The following is an 18875-nucleotide window of genomic DNA, read 5'->3' on the forward strand; positions in this document are numbered from 1 at the left end:
CTGGAAGAATGGCCAGCTGGCAAGATTTCTTCCTGAGTTTGAGAATTGGGGCAAAGACGTGGCCTTGAGAGTTCGTTGGCAACTTTAAAAGTAGAGTAGCTTCTTACCAATAATTAAAAAGTTGTTTTCAATGGCTTTGTGGAAGCCGAGGAATACTGAGGTTCTGTGGAACTTAATCCTTTTTACACTGGCATTTCCTGGCATGTTTCCTGGCCTGAGTGTCCATCAAAGTTCTGTTTCTGCTACTTGGTCTTTTGTTTTTTGGTTGTTTTTTTCCCTCTGACACTTGTTGAATTCATGTAGATAGTAAAGCCAGGTTCTAAACTGGGTCCATCTTGGATTCTATATATTATATAGCATCCAGTTGGTGTACTGTAAATATGGTGACTTGGATGCCTGGCTACCATTTTGGTTTGCCAATTTTTTTTTCTTAAATTGTATTAGGGAGTTTTAATCTGCAACTATTAAGATAGTGACTAGAAATTGTGGGAGGAGGGAATCTTCAGGCTTAGATCTGGAAGCTGGGTTTGTATCCCAGCTCATCTGCTTAACTACCTGTGTGACCTTGGGCAAGTCACTTCAACTTTTCAGCCTCTGTTTCCTTATCTGTAAAAAAGGGGTTTAGACAAGATAGTGCCTCTGAGGCCCCTTCCAGCTATACCTGTACGCTCCTGTGATCCTTCAGTGAGAATTACTGACTTTGGATGTCTTAAAGCTCTGTTTCAATAGCAATTGCTTATCTAGAATGTCACTGCAGGATCGTAACTCAACTTTGGAAACAGCAGACATTCATTCATTCCATCTGGGGTTGACTGTAACCTTTTCTTCTTTGCAGATGTGCAGGCAGTTGCTTATGAGGAGCCCAAACACTGGTGCTCTATTGTCTACTATGAGCTCAACAACCGCGTGGGTGAAGCATTCCATGCCTCCTCCACAAGTGTGTTGGTGGATGGTTTCACTGATCCTTCCAACAACAAGAACCGGTTCTGCCTTGGGCTCCTCTCCAATGTTAACCGGAATTCTACTATTGAAAACACCAGACGGCACATTGGGAAAGGTGTGTATGCGCGTGTATATGTGTGTGTACTCTGTCCTTTCTTGAATATTTTTCTCCCTTGCCTCTGTTCCAGAACTGATTTGGTCCCTCCTGCTCTTCTTGGGACAAGAAGTTTCAGCAAATATCAACACAGGTTCTATTGGTTTATTGTGGTTTGTAATTTTTTTTTTAGGAATGTATGTGTTACCAGGAAGTCCTTCACTTTCTAAATCATTTATTTTTATGGTCTGCCAACTCTCATAACAACATTAATTTTAATTAACATCAATAATGGCTTCCCTATGTTGGCTGTTTCAGAAGTTTGACTCTTTTATAAATTGGGACAAAATAATCCATTCTTAAGAAACATTTTTCCATGGCTATTGCCTTTCCTTACCAGCCTTTCACATTCCCCACCTAGGAATACAACTTCTACGCTTTCTGAGCTATAACCATTCTTTCTCCTAATCACCGAGAGAATGAGTCTGGAGCTCATTGTATTTTGTACCTATGTCCAGATGGGATTACCATTCATGTACATATTGCAAACCAAGCTCCTCTGAACCAATTTACATGACTCAGATTTATTGAAAAGTAACTAGTAAAATAGAGAGGTTATCCAAGGCACCATGCTACCTTCTGTGCACTTCACCACACTACCTCAGATTTGTTATTCTGTTATCAGTGAAGGGATTTTCAGCACCAGCAGACTCACTGGTAAGCCTTTCCCACATTTATGAAATCCCAGTATGGACCAAATCCTTTGTTTCATAGAGTTTTTGTTTCATTCACCTTTTAAGGAATTTTGGATCTCATCCCAGGACTTTCTCTAATGTCCAATTGCAGATTTTGTTGTTGAGTTTTGTTTCAGCCATGTCTGACTCTTTATGACTACACTTGTGGTTCAAATGCTTCTCTAACGCCTAATAAACCCCTGACAACTCTCTAAGATTATGACCAACCAGTGTTGTATGGTGCATTGAGAAACTGTTGACTTTTAGAGTCTAGCAAGCAGGAGCTCAAATCCCAGCTCTGGTACTTAATACCTATCACCTGGGGAAAATTACTTAACCTCAGTGGCCTTAGTTGGTTATCTGTCAAGCAAGGGGAATTCCAGTCTTTATAAATAGAGAAAATTGGGTGGACTGAGGACTCCATAGTTCCAGCCCCACCCTCCCAATACAAACCAGTGAGGCTGTGTGTGAGGAGAAGGGAAGGTGGAAATTGACTCATTCACAACTACTTAAGTTTTTCCAAAATGTCATTTAAATTCATATTGTAATAGCCATTTACTTCCAAAAAATTGGAACAGAGCAACATGGTGAGCTTATCCCATGTTCCTTGTGGCATTGATCTAAGGAGAGGGTTGTGAATTTCACCAGATTTTTAAAATGATGTCTGTTTCTTAAACAAATGTTTGCTAGAAGCCTTAAGACTCTTTCCAAGTGAATCTCCTTTTATCTTAAATCTTAATTTTTTTAAATCAGTGAAACCTCTCTAGACTTATAGCAGTGACCTGTTCCCTCCCCATTCCCTTGCTTTAACTGAAACACATGGTTCTGTTCTGTAATATTCCAGGGTTTGGAGTGCAGCAGTTAACATGGTGGCCATCGAATCTGTTGATTACAACACATCCCAAAGAGTTCACTTTTGGCACATTAGGTGTGAGCTGCAGATGTTTTCCCACATTCCAGTTGAGGCTTTGGTTTCATCCACCTTGTATGGAATTTTGGAGCTCAGACCAGGGCTGCTCTCTAACCTCCATTTGCACCACACCAGTAGTGTGCCCCACAGAAGCCCCTGGGTGGCACTCAGTGATGGGCCTTGGATTCTCCCATTCTCAATAGGATTCTCATTTGTGCAACTGAGGAGGTTGGCCTAGCATCAGAGATTCTTAAACTTTTTCCACTTCTGACCACTTCAGCAATTCTTAAACTATGGGTTGAGTTCCTATATGGGATCAAGAACTAGGTAACTCTGGAGGCTTAGTGGAAGGACTTGATTTAAATCCCCTTGAAAAGACTGGCCAACAGTAGTAACTTTTAAAAGTGGGGTCCATTTGCTCATCTTTTCTTAGTCCCAGAAGTGGTTTTCTCCCTTTATGACTTTCTAGCAGTTTTGCAGAAAATGGGCATGTGAATAATTATATAGGTCCGCTAGACCTTATACACTCAGTGATTCTTCCATGGGATAAGGGCCTTTGCTTGAACTAAGCCAGATTCTGGTTAACTGCAAGGTATGGCCTTTTTAAAGACACCCTAGATTGAGGACTATTTACAGGGCAGCCTATTGAAATTAATCTCCTTTAATTCATCATGACACAGGTGTGGGGTCAGATCTCTCTAAGTGTTTCTCCGCCTTCTTTTTCATTTCTTCTTAAAAAAAAAAAATTGAATGTACTTACTTTCAAAGCAGAGTTAGATCCGTTTCTTAATGCTGCTGGGACCAGAGCTCTCACAGGAAGGTGTGTGAAGCAGGTGGTGGGCTCAGGGAGATCAGTTTTCACCCAGTGTGAATCATTTTTCCCCCTAGGTCAGGAAAGCTTTTCCTGACCTAGCATCTGTGTGGCTTTCATTCATCAGGACTTCCTTCACCTGTGCCTCTCTGGTTTCTCAACTTTTCTCTCTCTCCCAAACAATACCTCGATTTCCAACACTCACACAGCAGAGCTGCCAAGCAAGGGCTCCTGAATGTCACCTTGGTCATTGTGTTTGGGGGGAAGGGATGGAAAAAGTGAGATGTCTCCTACAAATAAGCACTTGTTGAATAGCAATGCTTTCGTGTTTAGCATTAAATAAAAATAAAGAACGTGGTCAATATAACATTTTCTAACAGTTGTTGAAGCCACGCCAGGATTGGAGTTTGGTTGCCATAGCTAATAAACTTTGCTTCAATTTTTCCAACACCAGATACTGCGTTTACAGGCATTATATATACATCCATGGTTGTTGTCCTTCATTCTCAAATGAAGACATTCACTATGATAAATGACATCACTGTGATAAAGTCAAGTTTCAGTGTGTTCAGCTGTGGCTGATCAGACCAACATGAACTCGGAATGCTCCTCGACAGATTGGGCACAAATAGTCCAAGTAAACATTTGGGTGGTTACTCTAAATTTGTGCATCCTATGTGTCTTTTGAGCTATTTCAATTCTGCTTTGCTCATGGAGCACAGCACCCATGCTGAGTGATCCTATGCTCATGTTTCCCATATCACACAGTCATTTCCAAAATTCTTGAGAGAGACCTTGAGAGTGTCCTTGTATCATTTCTTCTGACCACCATGTGATCACCTGCCCCATGCAAGTTTGCATTCGAAGAATGTGGCCAGCCTGTTGGAGTTTGTGCTCTTTGAAGCAGAGTTTGAATGCTTGGCAGTTTAGTTTGAGCAAGGACCTCAGTGTCTGGTACCTTATCCCGCCAGGTGATCCTCAGAATCTTCCTAAGACAGTTCAAATGGAAGCGATTCAGTTTCCTGACATGGCGCTGGTAGACTGTCCATGTTTCACAGGCATGCAACAACGAAGTCAGCACAATGGCTCTGTAGACCTTCAGTTTGGTAGTCAGTCTAATACCTCTTCTCTCCCATGCTTTTTTTGGAGTTTCCCAAATACTGAGCAATACATTCATACATATATATATATGTGTATGTGTGTGTAGATATATATGTGTATATATACACATATATATCTACACACACATACACATATGATACCTCTAAAGAACGTTACTTTGACATTAATTATGCCTATTTTGGAAAAATTATCCTTTTTTAAAGGCAGGTAGGTGATGAAATGGATAGAGTTCTGGGCCTGAAGTCAGGAAGATAAGTCTTCTTGAATTCAAATCTGGGCTCAGACACTAGCAGTATGACCCTGGGCAAGGTACTTTACCCTATTTGCCTCAGTTTCCTCTCTGTGTAAAATGAGATGGAGAAGAAAATGGCAATCTTTACTAAGAAAACCCCAAATGGGGGCACAAAGAGTCAAACAGGACTGAAAGGACTGAACCGTAACAATGAAGTCAGCTAGATGGCACAATAGAGCACTGATGTCAGAAAGACCTCTACACACTTACTAGCTGTGTGACCCTGGGCAAGCCTGCCTCGGTTTCCTCTTCTGTAAAATGAGGTTAATAGCAGCACGTGTCTTTTGTGAGGACCAAATGAGATACAGTTCCTTGCAAACCTTAAAGTGTTATATAAAATAGCATTAATGTTATTATTTTATCAAGCTTGGAACAAAGCATGAGCTACTGTTTCTCAGCCAAAACATAAATAAATAAAAGGTCTCTTAACTGCTTCACTACTTCTTTAAGAAAAAAAGTTTCTCTTGATCCTTTCTTTCTGCTTTTAGGTCCCAGTCCTTTCTGGATTTTGCACCTTGCTCCGTCCCCCAAACTCCACACTCTTGCAGAAGTTAATCCTCCCTTGTCTAAGGAGGTAGTTGGTGGTGCAATGGTTAGAGTATTGGTCTTGGTTTTGGGAAGATCTGAGTTCACATCTGGTTTTCAGGCACTATTTGTTCCTAAGCAAGCCATAGCCTCCATTTGCCTCAATTTCCTCAACTATAAAATGCCGATAATAATAGCACCCACCTCCTGGGATTTTTGTGAGGACCCAATGAGAAAATATTTGTGAAAAATGCTTGTCACAGTGCCTAGCACGTAGTAGGGGTATGTAATGCTTATTCCTTTCCCTTCCCCCTACTGAAGTAATAAAAAGGAAAAAGAGATATTCCATTGCAATCTCTGTGCCCTTCTGCTTCCATAGCCCCCTGGCCTCCTGCTGATGGATGTGGAGAGAGGGCAAGTACATCTGCCTTATGTCTTCTTTGGCATTCACTCACATTTTCGTTTTCCTTTTAAGTTGATTTGCCACCTCCCCCAAACCTCATCTGCACATCGTATCTGCTCTCCATCCTCCCAGTTCTAACTCCACTGATCCTTGCTTCTCTCTCAGGTGTTCACCTGTATTACGTTGGAGGGGAGGTGTATGCAGAGTGCCTGAGTGACAGCAGCATCTTTGTTCAGAGCCGCAACTGTAACTACCACCATGGCTTTCACCCCACCACCGTGTGCAAGATCCCCAGTGGCTGCAGCCTCAAGATTTTCAACAACCAGGAGTTTGCCCAGCTGTTGGCCCAGTCAGTCAACCACGGCTTTGAGACGGTCTATGAGCTCACGAAGATGTGCACAATCCGGATGAGCTTCGTGAAGGTGGGCAGCCTCCTCCCAGCAGCTTCTCCAGCAAAGCCCCTTTGGAAATGGGCTGGATGGGGGAGGGAGGAAGTCTGTGGAACTCCAGGAAGAATTTCCTTTTAAAAGTCTCATAAGTTTTCTATGACTTCTTTCCTCGAGTTCAGAGAGGCCGACCTTAGGAGTCAGGAAAATCTGGGTTCTGTTCCTTGCCCTGGCACATGTTGTCTGGGATTCTGGGCAGCATTTTATGAGAAAAATTAGAGATGTTTCAGATGTGTAGAGAAAGCAGACTTACATAGTTCTCCTACCGCAGTGAAATCACCTGTTGTTTCCCTCCCCAACATACACACATACACACAGACACACACGCACAGACACACACACACACACATACATACATACACACACACTCTCTCTCCCTTCCTCCCTCCCCCCCCCTCTCTCTCTCTGCTGGGAACCTAAGATTATCTCTGGATATGTGTATACATATACACATATTTATATATAAACAAAAATAAATGTTACATATAAGTATAAATTTATATACAAGCATTTAAAAATCCACATATAATATTCAAATATATGCACCCATCTCTCTATTTATCAGTCTGTCTCCATATTCGGGGATAGTCTTCAGCCCCCAGCAATTTCCAGCTATTTCATAGACATCTAATTCTTTCCATGGTGTAGGATACTTAAAAAAAAAACCAAACCATCTGATGAATTGTCCCTATTCATAATTTAAAAGGTTTACTTTTAATGTCAAAATTGATAACAGTTTCTCCCAGACATGTTTAACTCGATAGAGGTAGTTTTCAGAGATGTGAATGAGGAAAATCTCATCCAACTTAAAGCATTCCTACCAAGTTAAAAATGTGGAGAACGGGGAGGCTTAATAAAGTCCCTACTCTGCTAGGATGGAGCCTGCCCCGCTAGGCTGATGCTGTGCAATAGAGAGCCTGTGTTCGGGCCAGAATCCACGGTCATGGAGTACGTTTATTAGGACTTCTTCCTTGTTTTCTTGTTTCTCCCATATTCATTTTTTAGTACTTCTTTAAAGTTAATATTTGCATCTTGTGTTTCAGGGGTAAATAAATGACTTAATTGTTTTTGGTTTTTGTAACTTCTTCTCCTCCAATCCTTTCTCCTCCAGAAGAGGAGAAATCCAGACTTTTTTTTTAGCTTGTCATGATTTTCAATAATATTTCAATAATTTTCAATAGCGTGCTGCACGGTCCCCTTATCTTTAAAGTTGGACTGTATTTTATGCCCTTAGCCATGAAGTGGAGGTGGAAAAGATTTACGCAGTAGTTTATTTCTGTTGTTTCTATTTGTGACATCAGGAAAAGGTATAAGAAGCCACTGAATTTATTTATTTATTTAATTTTGGTGTCTGAACCTGGGATTGTATTGATGTTGGGGCGCTGCCCCTGTGGGAACTCCTGTTGCAGGCTGGTCTGTAAGATGCACTCTTAAAGAGTTGCCTGGGGGCACAGAACAGTTGGGACTTGCCTTGGTCACAGCTTACCGTATGTCAGAGACAGGAACTTCAACCTACATTTTCTTGATTCCAAGGGCAGTTTTTTAAATGGGTATTTAAATACTGGTTGAGGTTTCTACAGGATTTGGTGGCGGATTGGAGGCAATATGACTTCTTATCCCTGAATTAATTCCCTGGGAGGCAGATGCATCTAGAAAATGAAGAAGGCAGCTTCCCTCTGCTACTTTGGGAAACCTCCCTGCCTAATTATACACCTGGGTGGGGCCCGGCCCACAGTCTTTTATGTCCTGTCTTCAGAAGCTTTACCCCACTTGTTGTTAAACCTGTTCTGAATGGTATTTATTTCTGAGGATGATTTGAAGAACTATTTGTTAATTAGCTGGCCAGTAAGGAAGCCTTTTCACAAGTGAAGCAGAGGGTGTATTTTTAATTTTTATTTTTTTCCTATTCTTTGACCGCTCAAGCAGTTTCTTGATAAGGTAGACATAACATATTCCCTTTTCTAAATCTGTCTTCCTGCATGTGTGTTCTCAAAAGAATTTAAAGAAGCAGATCCATTTAGTAGGTTTCTGCTTGTGCCAGTCTTTCTCAGATTGGTTTATGCTAAACTTCAATGTGTTATTTTTCTGTTTGTGTATGCACATGGATATAATTTTCCTTTCCAAGGGATCTTATTATAGGAGTGCACTCTTATTTTCAGGGGTGACCAATATGGTAATGCAGTATTGTTCCCTCAAGACCCAGCGAATTTGTTTCTGATGAGCGTTGAGTACTGTTTTGGCTCTGCGTTTCATGTAAAATTTTATATAAGAATTCAGTGCTTTAAGACAATCATCCCAACTTGTTATTTTTATCAGTGTGGGCAGATCCCCACTTGGAAAATCCCTCCGGATGCAAATCAGCAACTCCTGTTATCTCAGGCAAATCACTTTACATCTCTGGCCTCAGAAAAGAGGTGTTTTGTTTTTTTTTTTCTCATAGGCTTTTTGTTAAGATCTAAATCTAGAAGTGTCTGTACAGATCCTCTGGTTGCTACCCTTTAATTATGCAGATATGGAAACAGAAGTTTGGCGATTGGGGAGGCGGGGCAGTTTATACAAGGAATAAATAGAATTTTAAAATCCAGTGTTCTTGCCATAAATGAGTTTTTACATGACCTCGCATTTCAGCTCTAAAATCCTGTGATTTCTCCAAGAATATTATTCTGAATACTCAGTTTGAAAAGACATAACTGCATTACTCTGAATGGTACTTTTGGGTATGCAAAAAAGAAATTGCAAAAGAAAAACCATGTCTGGTTTTTTTTTGGTTTTTTTACATTGAATATTTAACCAAGCAACATTGGATTTTGTAGCATGAATTTGTTAAATATCTATTTATGAATGAATGAAATGAATGGGGGGGAAAGCATTTATTAAGCGCTTATTCTGTGCATTGTTCTAAATGCTAGAAAATGTAACTAGAAAAGTAAGACAGTTTCTGCTCCCAAGGAACTCACTTTACGGGAGGCTAACACATGTGGAAGGTTTCAGCTCCAAATGAATTGGAAAGGTCTTATGGTCCTTTGGGTGAATGGGTAAAGCATTGTTTTTAATGTCTTTTATGCTGATAAAATCACATCAGTTTCTGCTGTTAAACCGTTTGACGGGGCCAAGGACCTTGGTGACAACTTTCTTTTTTTTTAAATTAATTTGTTTTCAGTTTTCTGCAGTCACTTCCATACGTCTTAGGTTTTCTCTCCCTCCTTCCTCCCTCCCTCCACGAGATGGCATAGGGTTTCTGTACATACATTCTTATTAACCACATTTTCACATTAGTTATGTTGCATAAAGTAATTAAAATGAATGAGGGAAACCATGAGAAAAAAGAAAACATTAACACAAGACAAAGTATTCTGCTTCATTCTGTGTTCAACTTCCATAGTTCTTTCTCTGGATGTGGATGGCATTTTGCCTCAAGAGTTCTTTGGGAATATTCTAGGTCCTCGCATTGCTGTGAAGGGCCAAGGCTACCAGACAACTTTCTTGTGTGCTAAGCATCTCCTAATGGAATGACTACCCAAGGAGGCCTTATCGATAACATGAAGAGTGGCTAGTCACTAGATATTAACAAAACTAGCCAGGGCAGGTTTCCTCCCTTCCCTTTTGCAAACAGATATTTTGGTCCTAATGATAATTACAAACATTTATTTCCATCTCTTTAAAGATCACAGCCCTTTCTCACTAGAATCCTGTGCTGGTCATGATAATCCCCGTTTTACAGATGAAGTCACTGAGGTTGATAGAGTTTAAGTGACTTACCTGAGGAATCATACAGTGTCTCAGACAGGGCTGGAAATCCAGCTCTTGGGACTCCCAGGTTCATTGCCCTGTTCCTGTTCAGCCACATTGATACCATAACGTCTTAATCAGGGAAGGTCTTGGCTGAAGTATCGCCTTTTTGTAGATGACACATTTCAAAAACATTCATTTTGTGGCTTTAATACAGATTCAAGACGGCAGCAACATATAAACTTGCTTTGCATTGCAAATTTTTTATACCTTTTGGTATTGATATATATATACATATCAAACCTTTATTTCTGAAAACATGGTTGCCTTCCCCCTCTCCCACTACACAGGGAGCCATTACTTGTAGCAAAAAACAAAAAAGAGAGAAATAAGAGGAAACACCTCAACAGAACTTAACCTATCATATCACCTGATGCTTATCTGCCATGGAGCAGGAGCTTTAAAAAATCCAACCATATAGATTCATGTGATTTGCCTTTTGAGTCCACCTGAAATCCACTTGAAGAACCTTCTGGAAGACCATCACCCTAACATTAGTTTTTGCCATTTTAGTAAACGGTTATGGTGGTAATCTCCTGCTCAGAGAGGCTGGGCTGCTTTTCTTTCTAGCACAGTGAGAATCATGGAAAGCTGCATTTCAAGGCAAGGTCATGAGGTAGCACAGTCAGCTTCTCTGACATCTCAAATAGAGATAATCAAACAGGGCTTCTCTTGGAGATTCTGGCAGACTCTTTGCAAGCCTGCTTGAGAAACGTTCTACAGGAGCTGATCATTAAGTCAGTGCTGCTGAACTGGCTAGCTGGGTGAAAGGAGCTAGTGAACTGGAACTGTTGGGACAAAGAGCTATGTTTGGGTATGTAGGTCAGAAGGTCATAGATTTAGAGCTGGAGTGTGGCTTTCAGAAGAAGCAAGCTATCCTTACCCCCACTCCCATTGAACAGATGAGTTAGCTAAGGTCCAGAGAAAGAGATTGAGTGACTTGCCTAATGTCTGATAGGCAGTAATTGATAGGGACTAGATGTGAGCCCAGATCCTTAGACTTCAAATCTTTTCCTCTTCCCCTGTACCCTACTGCCCCCAAGATGAGGTGGGAAATCCTGGAGAATATTAATTTAAGGAGCTATCATCACTATTCTAATCTTTGATTGGATCCTGTAGAACCATATGACAGTCTCATTGTCTGTCATAAAGAAGGGCAGTTGAGGGGTGGAGAGAACAAGACTGTTGGGAGAGAATAAGGAGAGGGTATACTTAATGTGAAGGAGTTAAAAGGAATTCTTGTGGTGAGTGACAAATAGGTCTTTTGGCAAAACCTGAACCTTTCATTCTGTGGGACATTCCTATGTCAGTGGTTGCTGACCTCTTGACTATTTATTAGTGAAAAAATAAAATTGTGCTTCATTTTGAATATGCCTAGGGAAAACTTGAGAGGCAGCCAGGTGGCTCAGTGGATAGAGTGCTGGAGTGCCTGGAGTCAGAAAGACCTGAGTTCAAATCCTGCCTTAGATACTGACTAGCTGTGTGACCCTGGGCAAGTCACTTAACAACTCTGTTTGACTTAATTCCCTGGGGTAGGAAATGGCAAACCATTCCAGTATCTTTGTCAAGAAAATGCCACATGGGGTCATGAAAAGTCAAACATAACTGGACGGAGAAGTTATTGTGTTTTGGTTGTTGCTGTTTTTAAAACCAGAAGCTAATGAGACGTCACTGATAGTTCCAGTAGCCAAAGGTCCCTTCCATCATTTCTGTCTGGATGGACAGATTCCCTTTTTGATGTGCTCCAGCAAGGCCCCAGGAGAATATAATAGAGGTGTAAGGATCTGAGTTGGCCTGGTAGCCCTGGTAGATGGTAACTATGTGCAGCTTACAATACTTTGGAGAAGACATTCTCTCTATTTTAACTTTCTTTATGGTTGTTGATTTTTCCAGTCAGATGAAATTTTTGGAATCGCTTAGTAGGTAGAAAAATATAGTAAAAATATAGAAAAAATATAGAGATTATTCAGGAATTAGTTTGCAGCATTAATTATGGGTCTGTTACACAAAATAAAAGTCGTTTTTTGATAGTATTATACACCACTTAGTCTGAGAATCAGAATGGATCTAACTGACTAGTCCATGCCATTAGTTTTAAATGTGCTCTCCTAAGTCTTATGGTCCCCAGATTCCACTAATGGTTTTCTGCCTTCCTGCCCCAAACTAAGCAAAACACTTCTTTTCCCACATTTTATTGTCTGAAAATCTACCTGCTGAGGTACTGATGAATATACTAGAAGGAACTTTTTTTCCCTTAGAACACTAAACCATACCATAGCACATAGCGCTCATAGCACTTCCGGACAGAGCTCTAATTAGGAATTTCTGTACCTGAGGCAAGAGATGGGAAAGGTGCCTTTAGTTTCTGGGGAGAAGAGACATAGGGCTGGCAGGAGGCCATAAACTCAGCTGCAGTAAGTGGAGCAGGGAGCAATAGGCAGACTATGTGGTAGCTCCTCAGTTTAGCTAATTATTGTTAAATAGGTGCTTGTTAGGGCTTTCTTGGTGGGGCTAGGGCATGGTGCAAGGGACTGGCACACCCTTTCCCATCCACTGCTCTGCATCTCCGCTCTCCATCTCACTCTTGTGGCTCTCCATGGCAGCCTTCTTGTGGTTGTTCAAAGGTAACTCTCCCCCTCCCCTCTCTGGCCTTCATGCTAGCTGTCTCTGTGCCTGAAATCCTCTGCCCCTGCACTTCCCTGTAGTTTGCCTGGCTTCCTTTGAACTCTGCTCAGATCCTGTCTTCCGCAGGAGACCTTTCCCTACCTTTCTTCCATTCCCTTTTCCACTGAGATACTACTTTTCTTTTTTCTTTTTTGTATAAATGTATGTACGTAATTATTTACATGTAGACATGTTTCTTGGGGATAAGAACAGTATTTCTTGTCTTTCTGTCTCCTTTGCTTTGCATGGTGCCATGGTACTTAGCAAACATTTAATAAGTGTTTGTTGACTGACTTACTGTTTTAATGAACCATTCCAGGTGGTTCCTGGGGTATCCCCCTACTTTTTTTCACTCTTGTGCCCAAGTACTAAGCATCAGCCTTTCAGAAGCTCAGATCATTCCGGACACCTGGTCACTATTTCCATCCCTTCCCACACCCAGCCTGTCCTCCCAGCTGCAGCCTCAGTGGGAGTTGCCCAAAGTGTATGGCATGTCACAGCCCTATAGGAAGAGGGAGATGCCTGTTTTTGCAGTTTCCTCAATCCTGTTGGAAGAGCAACACCATAGCAGCTAGTCTTGGAGTTTCTCTCCCCTGGCACCCTCAGTCTTCATTGCATGGACATAGAGCTGCTTGCCATTGGGTAGCTTTTGACCCAAACCTAAATTCATTGACCCCTCAGCATCAGTTTCATCAGTGGGACTGAGGGTGGTGGTGGAATGAGTTGATGAAGGTGTCCTGACCAACCACCTCACCTCTGGCAAGAGCATTTCATTTGATTAGCTCATGGATAATAGACTGTCTTCGTGTGTAAAATGAGGATAATCCTTGTACTATTCAACTAATAGTGTTATTTGAGGGAACAAGTGAGCATGACTTTAGAGTACTTGTAACTCCAAAGTTGCTATCCTTAGGAGACTTCATGGCTAGTGCTGGGAAAAATAAAACATCTATCTTTGATTGTCATTAAAAAAAGAGTACAGGTATTAAAGTAATGATTTATTTTACTGTAATCATTTAAATGTATAAACATACTATATAAGGAGCATACATAAAAATTATTCAAATTATAATTTAATGTTTTACTTTATTGTGACTTAAAGTCAGGCATGCTCCCATACAACCCACTCTCCCATGGTGAGAGTTCCTGGGGCTAAAATTCCTCAGACTGACCAACCTGGTGATGTACAATTACAGAGTAACTAGGGCTTTCCAGATTGGGGAGAACCCAAGCAAGTCTGTGCTCCACTCTTAACTTGGCTTCAAGAAGCACACTGCTTCTCTAGGAACCCAGATATACAGTATTAGAGAAGGCCTGATGCCGATGTTGATGCTGCTGTTATAAAAGCATTGTGCTGGAACACCTGCATGATCAACATATTCAGTGCCAGCCCAGAACTTGGTGGCTTGCTTTGTTTTGGTTTTGCTTCACTAGAAATGTGCTTTTCTTCATAAAGGTACTTTGTCTTTCTAAATTAGAGTGGTTCATCTTTCCCAATTGATGGATGGAGTTTTTCCAAAGTCTCTATTTTGTAGTGTCTCCTCCTACCTCAGCACTTCAGTTTTTTTCCTTTCCTAGTTATTATTTCAGAATATCCATGAAGCCATCACTTGAAAGTCTCTACTAATCCAGTTTTCAGGCCTTACTAGATTGTTTTCATAAGGTGCTGTACAAGAAATGAATTACTAGGGGATCAACTTTGTGGAAGTAAGCCTCTTATGTTCAGATAGGTTGTTCTTCCAGTGATGGGCCAACCATTGCTAGGATTGTTCTTAGAGCATCTCCAGTGTAGATAACATATACTAGAATAAATCTTTTGGATTCCAAGAGTCCTGTCCTCTCCTAGACTTCCAAACCAAATAGAATTTTTGTGAAGTTAATAACCTGAAATGTTTTAAGATGATATTTTGTTTTGTTTTTTGTTGTATAAATCCCTTCAATAATTAAGTGCCATTCATATGTTTCAGGTACTCTGCTAGGTTTTGGGAATTCAAAGACAGTTTTTTTTTAAGTTCCTATCTTCACAGAGTTTATATTTTGCTTTCTTTTTAAATGTAAGTTTTCTTATTTTTCTAATTAATAAACATTTATTTCCTCCCCCCAAAAATAAACACCCACCCTCAAAAGGAAACTCATAATAAATATGCATAGTCAAGCAAAACAAATTCCCACATTGCCCATGTTCAGAAACTTATGTCTTATTCTACATTTTAGATCTATTAGCTCTCAGATCAGGAGGTGAGTGGCAAGCTTTACCTAAAGGATGCTTCACAAGGAGAGCTTACAATCTAAAATGACTCAATGACTCATTTTCTAGAACATTTTTCTCACTACTTTCTATGAGACAGTGCAAGTATTCCCATTTTACCCTCAAGGCAACTGAGGCATAGAGAGGCAGAGAGGCTTATCTGTCCACCAATGGCAAGTGTTAGAAGCAGGATTTGAAGTCTCCTCTTCAGTAGAGGCATCTCAAGGTAACGGAAGAGCAGTGAATTTGAACTCCAAGGATCAGGGTTCACGTACCACCTCTGCTATTTGTGCCTACATGACTCTGGGCAAGTCACTTAAATATCTCTGGGCCTCAGTTTCGCCTTCTTTCACCTTTGCAATTCTAAATTTGCCCTTCTGTTATCCCATAACTATTTCGATCAAGAGTAACTAGTGCCTGCACTTTATCTGCTTTTTGTAATAAAGTCAAGCAATAAAATAACGTGCTTTCTACTTATATTCACAGAGTTTGAGACACCTGGTTGTAAGTCCTGTTTTCTCTTCAGCAGATCTGACAGTGTCCATGTAACCGAGTAGGTCACTGATGTGTACTATGTTTTGTTTCCAGGGCTGGGGAGCAGAATACCACCGGCAGGATGTCACCAGCACTCCCTGCTGGATCGAGATCCATCTGCATGGCCCTCTACAGTGGTTGGATAAAGTTCTTACTCAGATGGGCTCACCTCATAATCCCATTTCATCTGTGTCATAATTGCTACCCCTTGACCCCACCCTACCCCCTATCCCCAGGATTCTGCCTCTTTTGGAACTCTTGAGCCTTGCATGTACTTGAAGGATGTATGAGTCAGACCCATTTACAAACTGACCACAGGCTGAAAAAGGAGCCTTTGGTAATACTTGACCTCTGTGACCAACTGTTTGATTGAAAAACTAAAACCATTGTAACATACTGTCGGTATCAAGAACTCATTTCGTTTACATTGTTACATTCTCTTGTAAAGTCGACTGGATGCAGATCTTTCAGCGGGGTTTTGTGTATCGCTCAAGAAGATACGGCCAAATGAGGGACAATTCGTCTGAGGGACAAGCGTTCCTAAGAGATCCTTTTGTATTTGGCACTTTCAAGGGCATCGTTTGGCAGGTGTTTAGCATTAAGCCGTTAGTCTCTCTGAAGTGTATTTTTTATCTGGTTGGAAGCCCATGATGAGAGTTTCCTTTTTAATGGGCTTTTCACAATATTTTTAAAAAGTATTTGTTTAGTAAGAGTTCCTGGGTTGTTCTTTTTTTTTGTTTGTTTGTTTTTTTAAAGGTTAATCTTGATGATATAATGTGTAATAGTCTTTCTAAAATTTGTGGGCTGACCACACTGCTGTCACAATAATGTTAGCATCTGCTCTCTGCTAAATGTGTATGTACAGTGTATTTGGAAGTTTAGAATTGATTAGACTAGCAGATTTGGGGAGTATTCGGGGTGGGGGAGGGGAGGAAGGAAGGGGAATGTGGCAACTGAAAATGTAGACCATACTGTAAACCCAGTTTCTTAGTTTAAAGAAACAGACTGATATCTGAACTTTTACTGTGCATTTCATTTAATTTTTATAGTAACTTTATCCTACTTTTAAACCCCCTTTTTTTGCATTGCCCCCTAAATAAGCAGTTATGCAACTGAGTAATCCATGTATCTTTGGGGAAAAAATCAGTAATCCAGAGCCAGGAGATGGAGTCTCCTTCAAAATATTGTACAATGAACTTGGATTGAGCATTTTTGCATAGTTTACGTTAGCAAGTTGGCTTTATCTGTAAGTGCATTATTTTGCCAAACCTAGTCACTGTTTAAATGTTTGGAGGACTTAAAAGAACACCCCTGTTTTGAATTCCTTTCAAACTTTAAAATTATTTTTATTTTCAAGGTTTTTTTGTACTATGTTTGGTTTTATTTTTTTCTGCTAATCTTTTATATTCACTTAAACTGTAGTACTTTGAGTACTTTTATTCCAAAACTAGTGGGTCTTCTCTACTGGAAATTTTAAATAAACCTGTCATTGCTTACTTTGATTAAACACTTTGTGTCATCAGTTTTTCCAAGTCCACTTGCATGATCATTCAGATTTTCTACTCTTCTGACAGATCTGTATACTAGTCCAAGTCAAATAGGCAATGGTCCATATCTTCATGTGTGGACTAAATTGATGCTTTCAATTCATAGATCTAGAAATAGATGAAGGGACTGTGGAAATCTCCCTCCCCCAATCCCTACCATTTTATAGATGAGGAAATTTAGCTCCAGGAAGGTAGATATTTGCCTTGAGCAAGCAAATTACAGAATTGGGAGTTGAAACCTGGTCGTCCCATTCCAAATTCAGAGTTATTTCCACTACTGAAAAAGAAGCATGAACTCCTAGATGAAGAAGTAGGTATTTTGTAGGTAGCTTGGGTTTGGGGGTGGATGTTTTATTTTTCAGTACAGTTTCCAAAGGTACTAGCAGACTTAGAACTACTTGCTGGGAATCTCAGGTATTCAGTGCTGATTAATCTGTCCTTAATATACTAAAATGTGGATTTGAGGAAGATTGGGGATAGGAAAATGAGTGAGATAAATCCATTTGGGAAACAACCCAGAGAATCCAAGAAGTGTTTGTCTCTGACTGAATGAACCACCAGGTTAATAAAAGCGATGGTTATCTTAATTCACTGAAGAGGAACTGTAGCCATACCTTAAAAAAAAGCAATCCTGACTATATTTCTACAACCAACAGATCTCAGGTGTGGAGGTGGATGTGGGCATAGGTGATCCGAAGAAGTAGGTGCTGCTATGATAGGAAAGTTGAGACTGGAGTATCCAAGGGCAAAAGTTGGCTGGAAAAGAGCCAGTGGAGGTCTCTTTTTTCAAAGTTGCACCGCGCGCCCCTCCCTGCCCCGGAGGTAGACACATTTGGAGAGAAAGGGAAATGTGTATAGGGATGAAATTGGGAAAGAACTGATAACTTCTTATATGGTTTTCTCCTGAACCCCTTTTTGAAATCAGAGAGCCTATAGCCCACCAAAACCCCACAATTCTTTTTTAAGATAACCTTAGCCATTCCTCCATCTGGTACCAATGAATTTGGGTTTTCTTTTTGAACCCCAGGCATATTTTTATCCATATTAAATTTCCTCGTGATTTGTCCCAATATATTTTTGCCTGTTGAAATCTATTTGGTTTGTAATTAGATAATCCTGTGTATCAGCTATGCCTCCTAACTTTCCTCTCATCTGCAAATCTGATAAGCAAGACACCCATGCCTTTATATCTTTGATAAAAAAAAAGTTAAATGAATAGGGCCAAACACAGATGCCTGGGGAACTACTGGAGATGTTCAAGTTGACACAAAACCACAAATCATTGTTCTTTAAGTCTGACCATTCAAACAGCTCCAAATCCACCTAATTGCACTATTATCTAGCCCGCAGCTTTTTATTTAGGGCCCCCAAGAGGATCATGAGAGACTTTTTCAAGTAGTTTGCTAAATTCTAAATCTATTCCCTCACCTTTGTAGAGAGGAAAAGGAAGGGGACCTTAGAAGCCAGATGTTAAATGCCTTGACATACTCATGTGCTGGTTGACTTCTGTAAAACAACAAAAAAGGTGAAACGTGGTAAACTAGTTATTGCATTGCCTTGATCTGCAAGTCTAGAGACCCTGCTAAAATGGTTAGTCTGAACATCAGCTGCCCTGAGCAAGTTACATAAGTACTCCAAGCTCTTGTTTCCTCATCTGCAAAAAGGGGTTTGATTGGGTGACCTCTCAGGGGCTTGCTGGTGCTCAGTGCTCCTGTGATCTAGAAGGAATTCAGAGCCTCGAACTATTATTGCATGAAGTAATGAAAAGGAAAATACAATCGGTGCTTTGAGGATTGTTTCTTCCTTCGAGGAAA

General features: G+C 40.5%; 1 protein-coding gene across 2 annotated transcripts in view; it reads left to right on the plus strand.

Annotated features, from left to right (window-relative positions):
• The window catches only part of SMAD1 (SMAD family member 1), a 98117-nt gene extending 81096 nt beyond the window's left edge, over positions 1–17021 (plus strand). For both annotated transcript variants that reach the window (XM_072621174.1, XM_072621173.1), the window contains exons 5-7: positions 836–1057; positions 5999–6255; positions 15569–17021. In XM_072621174.1, the coding sequence (XP_072477275.1) occupies positions 836–1057; positions 5999–6255; positions 15569–15712 (623 nt within the window). In that variant the 3' untranslated portion in view covers positions 15713–17021. The remainder of the gene's footprint in view (positions 1–835; positions 1058–5998; positions 6256–15568) is intronic.
• The last annotated feature ends 1854 nt before the right edge of the window (positions 17022–18875 follow it).

Source organism: Notamacropus eugenii, chromosome 6 (genome assembly GCF_028372415.1).
Source record: "Notamacropus eugenii isolate mMacEug1 chromosome 6, mMacEug1.pri_v2, whole genome shotgun sequence".
Lineage (NCBI taxonomy): Eukaryota > Metazoa > Chordata > Mammalia > Diprotodontia > Macropodidae > Notamacropus > Notamacropus eugenii.